The sequence below is a fragment of the Monodelphis domestica genome, chromosome 4, assembly GCF_027887165.1.
Source record: "Monodelphis domestica isolate mMonDom1 chromosome 4, mMonDom1.pri, whole genome shotgun sequence".
Taxonomy (NCBI): domain Eukaryota; kingdom Metazoa; phylum Chordata; class Mammalia; order Didelphimorphia; family Didelphidae; genus Monodelphis; species Monodelphis domestica.
The window spans coordinates 98,739,483-98,759,523 of NC_077230.1; the positions used below are offsets into that span (position 1 = coordinate 98,739,483).

At 36.0% G+C, this 20,041-nt stretch overlaps 1 protein-coding gene across 6 annotated transcripts in view; it reads right to left on the reverse strand.

Annotated features, from left to right (window-relative positions):
* STAG1 (STAG1 cohesin complex component) overlaps positions 1-20,041 on the reverse strand; it is a 384,901-nt gene that overhangs the window by 178,075 nt on the left and 186,785 nt on the right. For all 6 annotated transcript variants that reach the window (XM_056793658.1, XM_056793654.1, XM_056793655.1 and 3 more), the window contains one exon: positions 15,803-15,967. In XM_056793658.1, coding sequence (XP_056649636.1) covers positions 15,803-15,967 — 165 coding nt within the window. The remainder of the gene's footprint in view (positions 1-15,802; positions 15,968-20,041) is intronic.

The window sequence follows — 20,041 nt, forward strand, 5'->3', positions numbered from 1 at the left end:
TAACACTACTTTAGGACAGAAACCTTTTGCTAAACAATGGAAAGGGCTTTGACCTATGCTTAAGCATAGAACAGGAAGTTCTTTGAGTCATGATTGATTTTAGAATTGATACAATAGAGATACCTGGAATGACAGAACCAGGTCTTGGAAACTACAATCTCCACCCTACTCAGAATAACAGGATTTAGGAAGGGCTGCAGCAAAGATCAAGATTTAATTATTTGAGAATATGACCTTCAACAGACATGTGCAAAGGAGACAGACCTCTGGGCGGTCCTGGGTTAAACTAGAGCCACCATTGGCACAGGGGAGACATCGGCAGTGATTGGTAGATGTGAGAACCGAGGGGAGGGACTTAGATTGTTGGCTTAAAGATAGGGGAGTCTGAGGACTAGAGGAGGAGGTTTTTGCTCTGGAGGAGGTCTGAGAGGAGAGAGGTCCTGGAGGGAGAGGTCCTGGAGAGGTCTTGAAGGAGGCAGTGGAAGGAGAACTCAGGAGGAGTCAGGAGGAGAATTCTCTGGAAACATTTCTTGAAAGGAGGCTCTCTTGAAGGTGGAGCCTGAGGTTGGCATGAGAAGCCTTACCTAGAGAGACCTTGGGTGAATGATAAAACCAACTGACTGATTTATCTCTTAGGACTGAGGTTTAGGCCTTATTGGCTTGAGGCCCTTCATTCTTATTCCTTTCTTACTTTCTCTCTTTTTCTATTGATTAATCAGTGTATTATAAATTAAATTTCTCTATAAAACCCAGTTGGCTTGAGCATATTTATAAATTGGGAATATATTCCCTGGCGACCATCTTATATTTATATAAACCCAAGACACAGTAGAAAACATATTTCAGCGGTCATAATTGATATATATATTTCCCTTGCTCCCAAACATTTTAATTATCACAGTTTATGGCTCCCACTCTCTTATCTACAACTATTTAATGCTCAAAACTATTTTAATTCTAACAGAGGAGTAGCTACTACAGCCTTACAAGTGACAAAAACTGTTGATCTAGTATTGGGATGCCCATTAACAATTATGTGCCCACATGAGGTAGAAGCATTGTTGCTAAGACATAGAACACAGGCATTCTCGGATCAGAGATTTACAAGGTATGAAATAACCTTGTTAAACAATGAAAACATTACATTGAAACACTGTTCACCCCTTAACCCTGCCACCTTGCTTCCAGATTTACCAACTTCTGGAGAACCTTTACATAGTTGTGAAACACTAGTGTCCATGGCAGAAAAGTCTCGAGATGATCTCTTGGACACTCCCTTAAACAACTCATATCTGGTCTTATTTACTGATGGTTCCTCTTTTATGAGTGATACAATACGCTATACTGGAGTTGCTGTAGTCACAGAATTTGCCGCTGAGTGGTCAGCTTCACTGCTCTCTAACATTAGTGCTCAAGGGGCAGAACTCATAGCTCTGAAACATGCCTGTTTAATTGCCACGGGTGAAAAGGCAACAATTTATATGGATTCAAGATATGCTTTTGGCATTTGTCACTCAGTTGGGATGTTATGGATCCAGAGAGGATTTTTAACCTCAGCTAGAAAATCCACAGCTAATGCAGATAAGTTCTTTCTACTCTCAAACTGCCTGAAGCCCTATCTATACACAGTATTGACTCCAAGACAGAAGGTAAGGGTTTAAAAAAAAAAAACAAAGTTCATTGCTCTGCCCATACAGGTGTCTCTGACCCTGTCTCTAGGGGAAATGACCGAGCAGATACTGCTGCAAAGCTAGCAGCCATAGAAGGACCTGAATTAATTTTAACATTAACAAACACTGATGATTTAAATTTATCACTTTCCTATCATGAAAAAGGAAGTGGAAAAATGGAAACAAAAATTCAAATAAAAACAGATTAATGGAGTATGGGTGTCATCTGAAGGAAAACCCTTGCTCCCTAGTTGTTTCTATCACCAAATTTGCCAATCTGTTCATAAAAATCGTCACTTTAGTACCCAGGGCATTGTGGACTCTGTTAAGAGAGTATGGACAAACCCCCGTATAACCACCATAGCGTCTAAAGTGTGTTCAGCCTGCTCTACCTGCCAGGCATATACCAACACAACTTTCATGGCAAAGCTTTTGGTGAGAGTCCTCTGGCTTACACACCTTTTGAGCAACTACAGATAGATTTCATAACAATGCCAAAGGCCGGGCATTATAAATTTTGTCTAGTCATAGTACATCAACTGACCAGATGTCTGGAAGCATTTCCTGCGACCCAAGCCACAGCAGCTTTTGTCGCTAAGGTGCTTTTAAAAGAAATTATTCCTTGTTTTGGCCTCCCAGCACGTATTGATTCAGATAGAGGAAGTCATTTTACTTTGCTGTCTTAAACCAAATATATTCTTGCTTGGGGATAATTCCCAAATTCCATGGTCCATATCATCCCCAGAGCTCAGGCCATGTTGAAAGGATGAATAAAGAACTTAAAACTACAATTGGCAAATTATGCACCGAGACCCATTTAAAATGGCCTGACATTCTCCCTCTGGCCCTATTTTATCGTAGAAGCAGGCCCAGAGGAGACCTACACATCTCACCATTTGAGATGCTTTTTGGACTTCCACTATACAGGCTAAGCCTTTCTCCCCGGCATATTCATCACTATTAGGGGGAGTTACTACTATTGCATCCTATATACAGGAATTACAGCACAAACTGCATCAACTCCATGAATCTGGAACTGCAGTACAAGCCGGACCACTAGACTTCACTTGATGACCTGAACCCAGGAGACAAGGTATATATTAAGAATTTCCAGCATACTGGAGCAACTCAGCCTTACTGGGAAGGACCATTACAAATACTGTTAACTACTCTAACATCTATAAAGGTTGGAGAGAACGACTCTTGAATTCATTGCTCACATGTAAAGAGAGCATCTTCTGTTGAGACTGATTGACTCTATCCTATCACATGAATTGGAGATAATAATCCATTGACAAGTGGATACTGTTTTTTCAAGAACACACTAAATTCCTGATTTTTTCCCTTATTTTTTTCTTTTTGCTTTTCTTTTATTTTGATTAGAATATTTGATTTTCCTCCTTTTCCTCATTTCTTGTACTAAAGGTACATACAATTAAATTTTTTTCTCTCTGCAGTAATATAAGTTTTATATATATATTTATATATATATAAAACTTATATTACATATACATATACATATTACATACACACACACACACACACACATACTTGCTATAATATCAATGCATACCCCAAAGCTTTAAACTATGAAAATCTGCCATTTATTAATTGTTGTGGGACTGTGATTGATGTTACTGTCTGATTCCAGGAAATGGGATAAAAACAAGGAGCACAGTCTTAACCTGAATAGTGCCAAAAAGAGCACTCATGAAATATTAATGTGGACTCGCGGTTACGACGCCTGACATACATTGTCGTAAGACTTCCTTGTATCTACACTCATACATGAACCAAAATTTGACTATCATGCTGGCTCCCTATATCCCTGAGAATGACTAAAAATCAGACTAGGGAATGATGCTTCCCTATCAAAATAGAATTCTACTTCTTTTCCTTCTTATACTATGTCAACTTCCTGTACTCTTGGCTGCAAATGGGTAAATGAAATATTACTGCATTATGTTGAACACACTTGTGGGATAGAAATTACTTTAAATTGGACCTGTACAAGGGCCTATTATGAATTTATTCTTGCTTATTCAACATTTTATATACATAGATTTTGGTATTTTGATTCTAATTTTGAATTTTTTTTCTTTCCACCAAAGTTTAACTTTCTTCCATATTTTTCCCTTTATATACTTTTTTTCTTTTTATTGTTTTTGAATTTTTATAGACTCATACACTCCCATAACTCAACAATGCATCCTGAGCTGAACTGGATGTTTGTTTTTTTTTAACACCCACTTCAGGGGGGATTGTATTTTAATCAATTTAATCAAAATCCAAGATTTTGAATTTTTTTTTTTTGTTCAAGGAAGAAGCTTGCTAACCTCTCTGTCTGTCTGTCTGTCTGCCTGCCTGTCTGTCTCTCATGTCCCCCTTATCTCTAACTATTGTAATTTCATAGCTGGTATGTTTACAAGACCCATGGGAGAGAATAGTCTTCCTTGGGCCTCAGGGGAACATTGTGAATTATAAAACTATTCTACCCTAATCAGACCATTCTTTAGAAGATGTGATTTAGCCATTTCCTGATCAATAACAAGAGATACTTGGAATAACAGAATCAGGTCTTGGAAACTCTATATTTGTACTCCCTTCTTAGTTTAACAGGACTTCGAAGGTCTGCATCAAACTCAAGATTTAATTATCTACGGAATGGCCTTCAACACACATGTGCAGAAAAAAGGACAGACCTCTGGGCTGTCCTAAGTCAGATGATACGCAAAAAAAGTGATGCAAAAACGTCCATATGAGGCACATCACTTCTTGTCCCTTTTCCCCTGGAGAGGTGACTCTGGCTGGCAGTGTGCTATGTGTTCCGACATCTTGGGAATAGTGGCAGTTATTTGTCTGGGTTTTGGTGGTGAGTTTTGTCCTTGACCTGATTCAGGTTCAGGCATCTCAGCTGAGCCCATTTTGAAGTTCAGGTTGATTCATTCCTCCTGCACATTCCAAACCCTTACTTTCTAGATCTTCTAATCTTCCCGCCCAGTATCAGCCAGGTGGGGGTGGGGGGGAATCCTTTACCCTTTCCTTCTCCCTTCTTCTTAATCTTCTCCACTTTATCAATTAAATCACCATACAATTTGGCAGCTGACTTGGATATTTCATTATTTGGGTTTTTCGATGGGATGTTTATAAATATAATCCTTGGTGACCTAAATTAATTATACATTCAGTCTCAGCCATAATTGCAGCCTTTACATTAGTACCATATTGTTTTGATGACCAGAGCTTTATATTATAGTTTGAGATCTGGTATTGCTAGGTGTAAACCTTAAAATTTCTTAGACTTATAAATGTTGGAAATTTCACCATTGGGAAATTTCATACTTGAAAAATTTCCTACTGATAGTCTATTGGAATGTTAACCCCCTTGGCATGGGAGAGTCTTTCTCCTCCCTACTTAAGATTACTTTAGGACAGAAACCTTTTGCTGAACAATAGAAAGGGCTTTGACCTATGCTTAAGCATAGAACAGGAAGTTCTTTGAGTCATGATTGATTTTAGAATTGATACAATAGAATACTTGGAATGACAGAACCAGGTCTTGGAACTTCCAATCTCCACCTTGCTCAGGGTAACAGGATTTAGGAAGGGCTGCAGCAAAGGATCAAGATTTAATTATTTGAGAATATGACCTTCAATAGACATGTGCAAAGCCACAGACCTCTGGGAGGTCCTGGGTTAAGCTAGAGCCACCATTGGCACAGGGGAGACATTGACAGTGATTGGTAGATGTGAGAACTGAGGGGAGGGAACTTGGTTTCCTTAAAGATAGTGGGGTCTGAGGACTGAAGCTTTTGGAGAGGTTTTGCTCTGAGAGGTTGTGCTCTGAGAAGCTTGGTTTGAAGGAAGCTGGAGGTGGAGGCCCCTGAGACTGTTTCTCCATTTTGGTCATGTGAGTGATAGGGACTGATCTCTTTTCTTTGCCTCAGCTATCTAAGGGCTTGGGCCTTTTGGCCCAGCCTAAACAGAGGGGGTATTTAAGCCCTATTCTCTTCTCCTCTCTCCCCCTCTCTCTCCCCCTCTCTCCCCTCTCTCTCTCTCTCTCTCTCTCTCTCTCTCTCTCTCTCTCTCTCTCTCTCTCTCTCTCTCTCTCTCTCTCTCTCTCTCTCTCTCTCTCTCTCTCTCCCCCCCTCTCTCCCCCCCCTCCCCCCCCCCTCTCTCTCTCTCTCCCCCCTCTCCCCCCCCCCTCTCTCTCTCTCTCTCTCTCTCTCTCTCTCTCTCTCTCTCTCTCTCTCTCTCTCTCTCTATATATATATATATATATATATATATATATATATAAATACCAATACTTGGTACATACATAGCTGAATTCCTTGGTGACCTTAAATTAATATATATCAGTCTTTTAAAGTGATTTCCTTGCCACATTGGCCACCTTTCTTCACTTTTCTTTTCATTATTTCCCTTGATATTCTTGATTCTTTGTTCTCCCACATGAAATATGTTACAACTTATGGTAGGATTTTGGTTTCTAATTCACTCTGCTATTCACTTTCTTTTTATGGAAGAGTTCATTATGTTCATGTTCACTTATGATTGTCATTTGTGTATTCCTCAACATTTTGATACCCACTCCTAGTTCTGCACTTTCTTCTTTAACTATATCCTTTTAATCCAGGGGGTTACTTTTAGTCAGTCACCCTGATTCACATCCTTATTATCCTTCCCTTTCTGCCTACTCCCTTTTAGTTCCCTTCTTTTTTTTGGGGGGGGAGGGTCTATTAAGGTCTAAGCCCCCTCTTTCCGTCCCTTTTTGTACTCTCCACCTCACTCTTCCCCTTAGTTTTTCTCTATTCACTTTCCCTGTAGGGTAAGATAGAATTCAATACCCCAATAGATATTGATGTTCTTCCCTCTCAGAATGGATTTCATTGAGAGTAAGGTTTAAGTATTACCTATTTGCACTCTCTTCCTCTCATACTTATAATAGAATTCTTCCCCTCCACTCCCCTCCCCATACACCTCTTTGTGTTACATAGTTTATTCTATTTAGCTCATTCCTTCAAGTTGCTCTTGGTGCCATCTTCTATTATCTCCTCCCTTTTTCTTTTTTTGCATATGAGCTTAGTCCACTTATTACCCCAAACTCTACCAATGAATGATTCTTCTAAGTATAATAGTGACTATAATGAGTTACAAATAACATTTTTCCATATACTAATATAAGCAATGTGTTCTTATTGAAGCCCTTAAAGAAGAGAATTTAAATTAAAAATTTTTTTCCACCCTTTCCTCTTTCTTAGTTAACTTTTCATGATCTTTGCGTTTGGATATCAAACTTTCTGCTTAGTTCTGGTTTTTTCTTTACAAACACTTCGAAGTCTTCTATTTTGTTGAATGCTCATGTTTTCTACTGAAAGTATATAGTCAGTTTGATGGGTAGGTGATTCTTGGTTGAAGACCCAATTCTATTGCCTTTCTGAATCATATTCCAAGTTTTGAGGTCCTTTAGTGTAAAAGCTGCCATATCTTGTGTAATCCTGCACAGTGTTCCTTGATATTTAAATTATCTCTTTTTGGCTTCTTGTAAAATTTTCTCTTTAGCTTGGAAGCTCTTGAATTTGGCTAATATATTCCCAGGGGTTGTCTTATGAGGGTTTGGTATAAAGGATGTTCTAGGAATCCTTTCAATGTCTATTTTGCCTTCTTTTAAGATAATCAGGGGATTATGATTTCAAGTATGATGTCAAGACTTCTGTTTCTGGGTTTTGAGATAGACCACTGATTCTCAAATTGTCTCTTCGAGACTGGTTCTCATGGTTTATCATCTTGTTAGAGATTTTTTGTTTCCTTTTATTTTGTGAGTCTTTTGATTTCATTAATTCTTGCTGTTTTGTGAGATCATTGGCTTCCAGTTGCCAAATTCTAGTCTTTAAAGACTGGTTTTCTGCTATAATCTTTTGATTTTCCTTTTTGGTTTGATCTATCCTTCTTTTCATGGCTTCCAGCTGTTTAATTTTGGTCTCCAATTGAGAGTTCCTGTCTTTAAAACTGTTTTATTCTTTTTGAACTACTTCCCACTTTTCTTACCAAAATTTTTCCACCTGCCTCAAAATATCCAATTTAAATTTTTCAAGAGCTTGTGGCCAATTTCCATTTTATTTTGTAAGGTTAGGATGCATTTATTTCTTTGTCCTCTTCTGGTATTTCCTCTAAACTAGGGTGGATTTTTCCTCCATAAAAATAATCCAGGGTCAATGCCTGGACTTTGTTTGCCATCACTATGCTGGTTTTTTGTTTCCTTTCCAGTAAGAGATCTAAGTGAGTGAGGATGGCAGGCTCTCTTTGTATAGAGCAAAGGAGAGCGGTTTTTGACTGAGGCCACCCCTTGAATCTCCATACATTCTACTGTTTGCCACCCTTGTCTGGGCTATCTCCACTTTCAAAGTCTGTGCTCTTCAGCGTGCTGGGGTCCCAAGTCTATCTGCCCTCAGGGGTAGGTCTTTGATGGTCTTAGTCAGCTGCCAAGGACCTAGAGGTGCTCCTCGCTCGCTCACTGATTCCAATGCACTGGCTCCATATGGGGGGCATGGGGGAAGAGTTGATCAGCTTGTTTTTTGGTGGAAGCTATTTTACCCCCCCATATAATGTGGAAATGCCCAAATCCCACAAATGTTCGATCCCATTAGCTATCACTGTCTTTATTTGTACCTTTCCTCTATGACTGGACTGGAGAAGAAATCATTGTAAAAATATTTTTTAGTTGTTTAACAAGAGGTAATGGTCCATTTAGTAGCAGAAGTGACGTGCTATAGCACTGTTCCTTGCCTCCACATTAAAATGGGTGAGACATATGAAAGACATGTGTTTTAGAGCTGTTATAGTCTCATGCCATAGGAGGGAGCTATATCATAGTCCTCGTCTCCAGAGTACAATGGATTGGACATATAAAAGGCATGCCTTCGGAGCTTTTACGGTCCCATGCCGAAGGAGGGAACGAACCCAAGGGGTTGGTTACCCTATGAGGGGTTACGGTATTATAAAGTTTTCCTACAGGCCATTGTACCCCTAAATGGCCCTCAAAGAGGGAGTATTTAAATTGAAATCCATGAGCTTTACTGTCTACCTGAGTGGATCTGAGTGTTGGTCAACACCCTCCTCAGGGGGGATGTGTAATTGTGATAGGGGTTGTATAATTTTCATAAAATTCTAGTTTTAGAACAGTTAAGAATCTTGCTACATCCCAGAATCAAGGACGTGAACTGTTTGGAGAAGGTGCCATGGAGATGCCTGCAGAAACTTCACACTGCAATGAAAGATGCAGAAGGAACTTTGGGTCATAGTGAAATTGAATTGTGGGGGGCTGAAAACATTTATTTTGTATGTATACTCTTAAGTCAAAGGGGACGGTCCCCTAATTGGCTTTTTGTTAATGCACCTAGCAATCACTGATTTTAGTCTCTTTCCCTTTTATTCCCAAATTATTGTAATTTTTAAGTTGGTTATGTTTCCATGATCCATTGCGGAGACTAGTCTTCCAAGGGTTCATAAGGGGATTATGTAATTAGAATCTGTTACACTAAAAACTATGATTGACCAGAACCCTACTCACTTATTCTTCTTAAGTGCTGGCAGACAGGATATGAATTGGTTAGAGTTCTGTCTCTCTGTCTCTCCTTCCTTCTTTTCGCATGTAGCATCCCAAGTATATTCACATCTATGAAATATAAATGACTGTATGGTGACTGTGTCTCCAAGCATAAGGTTATACCAATGAGGTTTGTGAATGTAACTGAACTGGCCATGCGGCCCTTGGCTAAGACAAACTCATTAACATGCTCGAACTCAATTCCCCGGGAAAGCACCACGGTTTGCAATCTACACGCCCAAAGGTGTTCCCTCTACCTTGCCACCCAATCTTAATTGTCTATACTTTGTGATGTGGTTACTAGTCCTTAGGAGTACCGCCCAAGCAAGACAAGATTAAATTCAGAGGCAAACCCAAGAACTTCCTCTTGGCCTTTCTCCCCTTCCATGGAGCTCCACTGGGCTCCTCAATGACTATGTCTCTCTCTCCTCTTGACCTTTTCCTTCCCCGAGGCTGTAACCATCTTGGCAGGCTTTTCCTATCTTAATCTCCTCCTCCACCTCGTGTTCCTTTGTACTCATACTCTCCTATCAAAGGGAGTATCATAGGGTTTGCCTGCCCTATCCAAACACTGACTTTTCCGTGTCTTTCATTTCCACCCTGGTTCTTGGTTCCTACCTCTCCTGGGGTCCCATCACAAAGGTGAGCCCCTTCCCTTGTGGGACCCTGCTGGTCAGGGAAGTCCATTAAGGAAAACCCCACATCGCATCTTTGGTGGAGGAAGGATTTATGAGCAGGTAGAAAAACTTAATCATATGGTTCTATTCTGTCATGTAAGAAACTATAAATGTAATACTTCAAGTATTTCACAATAATTTAAATCTTACAATGTGAATAACCTATTTTCTAAAGAATTCAAAGCAATTAATACTCAAGTGAAAAAATGCTCTAAATCATGGATTAAGAAAAAAAACAAATGAAAACAATCTTGAGATATCATTCACACCTTTCTGATAAACTAAGATGACAGAAAAGGAAAATACTAGAGGAGAAATTGAAAAATAGCGATAGTTATACACTGTGAGTAGAGTTGCCAAGTAGAGGATAATTTAGAATGATGTCCAAAGGACTAATACTTTCTTCCCAGCAATACCAGTATTAGGCATGGATCCCAAAGAGATCAGAGAAAAAGGAAAAGAACTTATATTTACAAAAATGTTTCTAGTAGTTCTTTTTATAATGGCAAAGAATTAGAAAATAAGGGGATGCTCATTGACTTCGGAATGGACTTGTCAAGTTGTGGCATATGATTGTGAAGGACCAAAGGTTTTAGAAAAAACTGATGAACCTCATATGAACTCATGCAAAGTAAAGTGAACAGAGCCAGGGAGACAACAGTACCAGGTACTGGTAATAGTGTAATGATCAACTGTGAAAAACTTAGCTTCTCCAATTGATACAATGATTCAAGACAATTCCAAAGGACTGAGGATGAACTTGATTAAATACTTTAGCATTCTTTCATTTCCACTTAATTTATTTTTCTTGCCTTTCTTTTAGCATTTATAATTGCTATCATATTATTTCATGTTATATCATTGAGTATGGGAGAGAATTGAGAACTCGCAATTAAAAAAAACAATGTTAAAATAAAGTACAATTATAAAAAATAAGGCAATATGTTGTTTTTGCTTTAAAATAAATGAAGTAAAAGAAAATTAGTAATAAAAAGTAGGTGTGCAGCACCATTTATTGTGCAGAAAAATCACTTTATAATCCATGAATGCAAAATGTTTTATTAAAAATATATTCCTTAAAATATTACAAAAACGAGAAAAATAATGGAAGAAATATATAATTTATTTAGGGAGATATTTTTTTCAAAACAAGTTTTTCCAAGAAACTTTCCTTTAAAGACTTCTGCACTCCTAATATCTTAAATATCTTTTATTCTTTAGAATGCTAATCATATGACTATTGTTAATATTTAACATGTTCACTTTTGCAATCTATTTTAATGCACATCCAATCTCCCTTAGTGAAATAAAAGGATTTAAAAGATGGAAAACATAGTTTCTTTGATGCTTAATTATGGATGTTTCAAAAATATTGCCTTTGACTTTTTTATTTCTCATGCTTGGAATTTTATCCCTTCTCACCTAAATCTCTTAGAATAGATCGTCCTTAAAGACAGCTACAACTGTGACCTTGGGCAGGAGGTATTTTCCAATTCTCCTAGCTGCTAACACCTCATAATCTAGGACACATATATATCTTTTTATATCCATTCATATAAGGCAGCGGTTCTCAATCTCTCAATTTGTAGCAATGAGAATACATAATGCATATCAGGTATTTACATTCTGAATCATAACTATAGCAAAATTAATTTTGAAGTAGCCACCAAAATAATTTTTTGCTTTGGGGTCACTGCAACATGAGGAACTGTATTGCGCTGTCATGGCATTAGAAAGATTGAAAACCACTGATATAAGGCCTCTATCACTGGAAGGAAAACTGCTTTTGGTTTTTCTTTGTATTCCTAGAGTTTAACAAAATGGCTAGCATATAATGAATTTATTCTTGCTTATTCATATTTTTATATACATTTATATACATAGATTTTGATATTTTGATTCTGATTGGACTTGCCTGTGTGAATGAAGAGGCCTCCTTTGAGTGAATAAAGATCTTTTCCAGGAGGCTTTGCAAAGTCTTGTGATTAATTTAATCAAAATAATGCCATGTCATCAGAGAACAGGAACTGCAGGACCTCATGATCTATAGGACCTCCAACTCACACTTGGCCACTGTGCTAAATTTCCTCTATCACAAAAACAAATACCTTTGGCAAGCATACATCCCTTGTTTTATAAGTCTTAGTTGATGTTTATCATCAAGATGGCCACTGAAAAGTATTATTTGCTACATATTTTGAGGAGTCTTGAATGATCTTCTATAATAGTAAAGCAGTGTTTTGATATACTGAATTTAAAAGTATTTTATACTTTTTAATAATGAATAAAGAATAAGTTTGAGAACTTGAATTTACCACATCTTTTGAGTTCATTGTACAATGGTAAACATGTGGTTCATTGTCAAATATCACTTTGAGAAGACTCCATCATCCCAAGTAATGTCCTTATTAGGATTACTTATAGAATATTCAGGTACATTAAATATTGTTCCTTCAATACCATTACAACTATACTGCCTCTAGCATGGGTCTCTTCATATATATTGATAAACACATACTTGGTTTAATCTATTTGCTTTACCTTTTCTGTTCTCTTTAATGCTCTTTCACCCTCTCTATAAGCACTCAGGAAACTATTTAGCTAAGGTCCAAATAGGGCAATGTGACTATCCTGATGAGAAAGACAACTTGGTAAAGTGGTTTTTACAATCTTATTTATTCAAATTTTTCCTTCTCTTTGTAGTACTCTTTCCATTTTTATCATTGAATTCTCTTAGGGTTGACTGCTTAATTGGATATGTTGCCAAACTTTTTTACATCCATTTTATTCCTCTACTGCTTCTCTTTCTTTATGAGAGGAAATTTTCTCATAATTAACAGTCTAAACAACACCCTACTTCAGTGTCTCATTGTGGAACAGAGACAATTCCTGGATCTCAAAGGCTATACTAGAGGATCATCAACTCTGACAGGCTTCATTGTCATGTGGGAAAGGTTTCAAGGATGGCCAGTGTTTGTTCTTTCCTTCTAAAGAAACAACACAGAAGCAAAGAAAAACTGAAAAATATGTGCAGCTAAGCTCATCAGATTCTGAAGCAATGGAAAAAGAATGTCAGGAAAGGGAGTAGAAGATGGTAAGGGTCTCAGACTGTCAATAAACTTTAATTTCAGTGTTGGTACTCTAAGCATGAGGTCCCTGTCCAAAGATCAGAAAGTAGAGACACTGTTAGAGGAGTTATATGTCAATCCTGACACACTTGCTATACTGGGGGTGAAGGGTTGGGAAAGAGAGGGGGATGAGAGAAAAATATAAAGAGAACTTATAGATACTACTTAGGGAAGAAAATAATGTAGTTTTTATCATATATCCAGAGGCTAGAAGAAACATTATTAATAGAACACTGATGAAGTAAAGACCTCTTAAATATAATTGATAAATATTTATAAAAAAGGGCTGAGATGAAAATAATTTCAGTTTATGTAATAACACATTTGCTAAAATAGAAACAACAGAGAAATGATTGGAAGAATTTCATACACCTTCCCAATTAAATCAACATATACTCTTAGTGTATTTAGTGATTTCAAGAAAAAGACATGAAAAGATGATGGGAGAAATTTCTTTGGGAAAAACAAAAGGTACATACTGGATGAAGTAGCTAGGTGGTACAGAGGATAGGATAGTGGGCCTGCAGGTAGGAATACTCATATTCCTGAATTCAAATCCAGCCTTAGGCACTTACTAGCTGTGTGATGCCAGGTAAGTCACTTAAATTTGCCTCAATTTTCTCAACTATACAGTGACCTAGAGAAGGAAATGGCAAACCACTCCAGTATCTTTGTGAAGAAAATGCCAAATGGGGTCATGAACAGTCAAACACAACTGAAACAACTTAATAAAAAACATACTAGATATATTAGTAAATATGCATCAAGAAACACCACAAATAATTACAGTGACTTTTAGAAAATGGACAAAATTTTATTAATGAAACGGAAATCATCCCTGACATTGTTGTCAATGAACATTAGAACTACTGACTTTATATAGTTAAGATCAGAATTTGTAATAAACACAAAGAATGAATAATGAGAAAAGGGGGTAAAGGGGGTAGGGCTTACAATGAAAGACTTAACCCTAAAATATTTAAAGAAATTACCAATAACAAAAAGGGGAAATGAATAATAGAAATTACATTAATAATAACTATAATGATTTAATTCATAACTTAAAATCAAAATAAATTAAGTGACACAACAAGAAGAGCAAAAATACCTTACTAATAAGGCACACATCTTACTGACCTGACAAATGGAGATTGGGCTGGCCGACAGAACACTAGTATACAAACTCATTTCTACATAAGGAAGTAAAATTCCATTAATTAACAAAGTAAAAATAAGTCTGAAGGAGAAAAAAGCATATTGGAACAGCCTTGATTATGAAAAAAACATTTTTTTTTACTTTTATTTGTCTCAATGGCAAAGATTTAAAAAACCTGTTAAGAATTATGGAATGAAAAAAATAATATTGACTAAAAGAATTCTTAAAAAAAAAAACAACAAAAACATTCATAGCCATGCTCCTTGTGGTGAGAATGGCTGAATAAATTATGGTATATAATGAAATATATTGCACTGCAAGGAATGATGGACTGTTTAATTTCTATGTGAAATGGAAAGACCTACATGAACTGATGAGTGAAATGAGCAGAACTAACAGTACACAGAAACTGAAACATTTTGGGATCAACAAAGGTAACTGAATTTGCTACTAATAGCAATGCAATGATCTAGGACATCCCCGAGGAACTTATGAGAAAGAATGCTATCTACATGGAGAGAAAGAACTGTGGGAGTAGAAATGCAGAAGAGAAAAGAGGATTTATCACTTATTTATATGAGCATATGATTTGAGGTTTTAAAAGATTATTTTATTACAAAAATAAAAAATCAGTAATCAAGTGGTAACACATGTACAACCTAGTTCAATTACTTGTCAGTGCTAGGAAGGGGAGGGAAGATGGGAGGGAGAAAAAATGAATCATATTAACCGTGGAAAAATATTAAAAACAAAAAACAATCAACAATCAACCAAAACATGATCACACAGATAGGCAGTGCCTCAGGTCAAATTTAATCCCAAGAACTCCTATCTCTAGCTCTCAATCCACCTTGCTGTCCCTGAATAAGATAATTTCTACAGTCCTTTTTCTAATTCTAGAATTTAATAATTGTTATGTTGTCCCTGTATTCCTACTTTGGATAAGAATTTATTAGTATTTCTTAAATTTAGTATTCATTCATTCAATATGTAGTCAATGACTACTGTATGCAGAAGACTGTGCTAGATGGTAGGGAACATACAAGTTTAGATAATATATAGTACCAGTTCATATGAAGATTTCTTAAAAATTAAAAAAAAAAAGACATTTGTAAAAAATTAAGGATTTTTAAAAAACAATCAGAAATGAGCTCTTTTAATTCATGAACAATGGTTAGCTAGTGAAGAAAACAAACAATTTCAATGGAAAGATTATAACTCAAAGAATAATTTTCTGATTTCTGGATGACATTTGATTTTTTATATAATAATCAAAGAACTTAATAAAATCCATCAATTAGGTAAGGAGTATTTAACCAATCTGTACAATATGTGAGGCTCCAGGCAATAAAAAGATGTTTTTTGCTAAAGAAATTACACAGATTTAGATAAATTATGTGCATGAATAAATATTTATAGACACACAATTTAGGAATACCATGTAATTTTAATTTTCCTATTTTTGACATGTAAATCCAATGTTACTAATCTACTGCATTCTTTCCAAACAATTAACATGCTTGCACCATTAAAGTAAATGTGTATCATACAAATATATTTACCTGCATTGCACTTTTCCCCAGTTTTACTACTTCAAATAATGTGACAGGCTCCCCTTCTCCATTCTGTTGAGGATGGCCATTAGCTCTTCCACGGCCAGCACCTCTAATTCCACCTTCAGAACGGCTCTTCTCACCTGGTGACTTTCGAGGTTTCTTATTTGTAGACTAAGGAGAAGAAAAGACCAATTAAAATGAAATACAACTGTAATTCCTATTTGAGGCAACAGTTGAAGACTAAAATTTTCTACCAATAAAAACAGCAAACAGTTATTTAGTGCCCTTTATAAGCTTAGCAATATGCAAGATTTTGTTGGGGATAAGAAAAAATGTTAAAGTTAAATTTAAAACTCTGGTTCTTAGTTTCCAAAGGGTTTGTTAATATTTACTTAAATAGAGAACACAGATACATAAGAGATTAAAGCCTATTTCTAATCTTATTCTAATCTTGGCACACATGGTGCTCTGTCTCATGGCTCCCAGCCAGCAACCTATACAACACAGCAGTCCAAGGAAATAAGAGAGAGCACATCCCTTCACACGCCATATTTTATCCTTTCTTTAAACCCTGGACCCATAACCTTTAGTTCTAGGCTGTGTCCCTAGGATACTTCATCTGTAACCTCACTTTGGAGCATTCACATGATATGTAATCAAGTGACATAAAGCTAGCAGTCTGGGGTAGGGGAGTTTCTTTCAAACAGAAGGACAAGTTGAAATCTCCATAATCAAGGAATTAATAATCCAGTTAGACCTTTAGGGACATGAGACAACAATGAACATTATATGGTAATTTATAATAATAAATAGGGAAATGTGTAATATACATTTTTTAAAAATATATTCTTTTTTTAGAGCCCTTACATACTGTCATGGAATCAAAACTGTGTATTGGTCCCAAGGCAGAAGAGCATTAACTGATTTACCCAGGGTTAAACAGCCAGGAAGAGTCTGCGACCACATTTGAAGCCAGAACCACCTATCTTTAGACCTGGCTCTCAATTCCCTGAGTCATCTAACTGCCCTCCTTAATTTATTTCAATGGTCACCATGGCAAGAAAAAAATATTGATACTTAACCATCTATACTTAACCAATGTCTACGAAGCTGAACTAGTCCTTACATAGCAGATATGTTCGGTTATTTTGTACCTAAATTAAAAGATTAACCAAATTGGTAGAGAGCCTGTCACATATACAGCAATAAGTAAACTGGTATGGCTTTCAAGAACCCCACATCAGCTCTGTCACATGGAGTTATTAGAGAAATATTTAAATATACAGAAAAAATTACATATCTAAATGAATATTTTTTTTTATCAAAACGGTAACCTTGGTAAAGTTATATCTAAAATACTGTTATACAAAGTGATAGCCACCAAAAAGCATTTCTTTTGAGTCACATGTCTTAAGGGGTATTTTAAAAAGTTTTCCCATCTTCAAGCCATTCCAAAGGCTATGGCTATATTAAATTAAGAAATGTGATTCCATCTAAACTTGAGCTATCCAAATTCTAAGCTCTATTTATCACCACAAATCCATAGCAAGACACTAAGACACATAAGAAATACTACATATATATTCTCAGACAATGACAGCTGTCTAACCTCCCGGAGAGAAAAATTTCCATAGCATTCATGGAATAGCTAAATTCTGCAATAGTAACCCTGGGGATGGCAACAACAACTAAAATTCCTGAAAGCAAAGTAGTCTATCTGGCAAATTCATTCCCCACTTTCCTACACCACAACATGACCTTTATTTTTCCAGGTGTCAGATTTGTTTACCAAAATAATTCACGTTGTCACTGCATGAATTCTACAAAATACTTTATATACTTTACATAAAAATTGTAAAACTTCTGTCAGTATGCTCCCAGTCTACCTCAATTTTTACTTTAATTTAGTCCACATAGTTCTATCATCTTCCTCTCTTAAGTATAAATTTCCAAATATCCTGTATTTAAATTATACTTAATGATTTACTTGGGTTATCTCATTCATAGAATGTGAACTTCCTTTGAGAGGAAGAACAATTTTTGCTTTTTCTTGCAACTTTAGCACTTATAATATAATGAATGAATGGTACATAGCATTAGACTTGTTCACTGACTGATAGGTCTCAATGCCTAACATATTTCCCATTTTTGGAAGGGTCTACACATATTAATCATTTTTATGGAACAATACACAGAAAAGAGAGTGAAACAGATATGTCTGTTTTAGGTGATTACTGTCATGATCACAGGTTTCTGAAATTAGACAAAACCACCATCACATGGAAAGGAATTATCATAACTCAACCAAGAAAAGATGTATTAAAAAATTTTGACATAGACTGAAGGTTCTCGACTAAACATTTTATGAGATAAACATAGTCCTAATTATTTGAGCCAGAAGTCATAAAGCAGAGCAAAAGAACTATAACTAAGATGAAAATGAATGCTAATACTTGAAATAAAATTTTTTGAATCAAAAGATAATACTCTGACCAAATTGGATTCCTACAGGGATATAGGGATGATTCAATATTAGAAAAACAATAACTCCAAAGCAAAAATAGACCTGATCAAAAGAGATAGGGAAGGTAATTATATTTTGTTAAAAGGGACTTTAGATAATGAGGAAATATCACTAATCAACATGTATGCACCAAATGATTTGGCACCCAAATTTCTAATGGAGAAACTAGGAGAATTGAAGGGAGAAATAGACAGTAAAACCATATTAGTGGGAGACTTAAACCAACCATTATCAAATTTAGATAAATCAAACCAAAAAATAAATAAGAAAGAGGTAAAAGAAGTGAATGAAATCTTAGAAAAGTTAGAATAGATATATGGAGAAAAGTAAATAGGGATAAAAAGGAATACACCTTCTTCTCAGCACCACATGGCACATTCACAAAAATGGACCATACATTAGGTCACAGAAACATAGCACACAAATGCAGAAAAGCAGAAATAATAAATGCAGCCTCCTCAGATCACAAGGCAATAAAAATAATGATCAGTAAAGGTACATGGAAAACCAAATAAAAAACTAATTGGAAATTAAACAATATGATATTCCAAAATCGTTTAGTTAGAGAAGAAATCATAGAAACAATAATTTCGTCAAGGAAAATGACAATGGCGAGACATCCTTTCAAACCTTTTGGGATGCAGCCAAAGCGGTAATCAGAGGTAAATTCATATCCCTGAGTGCATATATCAACAAACTAGGGAGAGCAGAGATCAATCAATTGGAAATGCAAATAAAAAAACTGGAAAGCAATCAAATTAAAACTCCCCAGCAGAAAACCAAACTAGAAATCCTAAAAATTAAGGGAGAAATTAATAAAATCGAAAGTGATAGAACTATTGATTTAATAAATAAGACAAGAAGCTGGTACTTTGAAAAAAAAAACACAAAATAGACAAAGTACTGGTCAATCTAATTTAAAAAAGGAAGGAAGAAAAGCAAATCAACAGCATCAAAGATGAAAAGGGGGACAGCATCTCTGATGAAGAGGAAATTAAGGCAATCATTAGAAATTACTTTGCCCAATTATATGGCAATAAATACACCAACTTAGGTGATATGGATAAATATATACAAAAATACAAACTGCCTAGACTAACAGAAGAGGAAATAGAATTCTTAAATAATCCCATATCAGAAAATGAAATCCAACAAGCCATCAAAGAACTTCCTAAGAAAAAATCCCCAGGGCCTGATGGATGCACCAGTGAATTCTATCAAACATTCAGAGACCAGTTAATCCCAATACTATATAAATTATTTGACATAATAAGCAAAGAGGGAGTTCTACCAAACTTCTTTCATGACACAAACATGTAATGATTCCAAAACCAGGCAGGTCAAAAACAGAGAAAGAAAACTATAGACCACTCTCCCTAATGAATATAGATGCAAAAATTTTAAATAGGATACTAGCAAAAAGACTCCAGCAAGTGATCAGAAGGGTCATCCATCATGATCAAGTAGGATTTATACCAGGGATGCAGGGCTGGTTCAATATTAGGAAAACCATCCACATAATTGACCACATCAACAAGCAAACCAACAAGAACCACATGATTATCTCAATAGATGCAGAAAAAGCCTTTGATAAAATACAACACCCATTCCTATTAAAAACACTAGAAAGCATAGGAATAGAAGGGTCGTTCCTAAAAATAATAAACAGTATATATCTAAAACCATCAGCTAATATCATCTGGAATGGGGATAAACTAGAC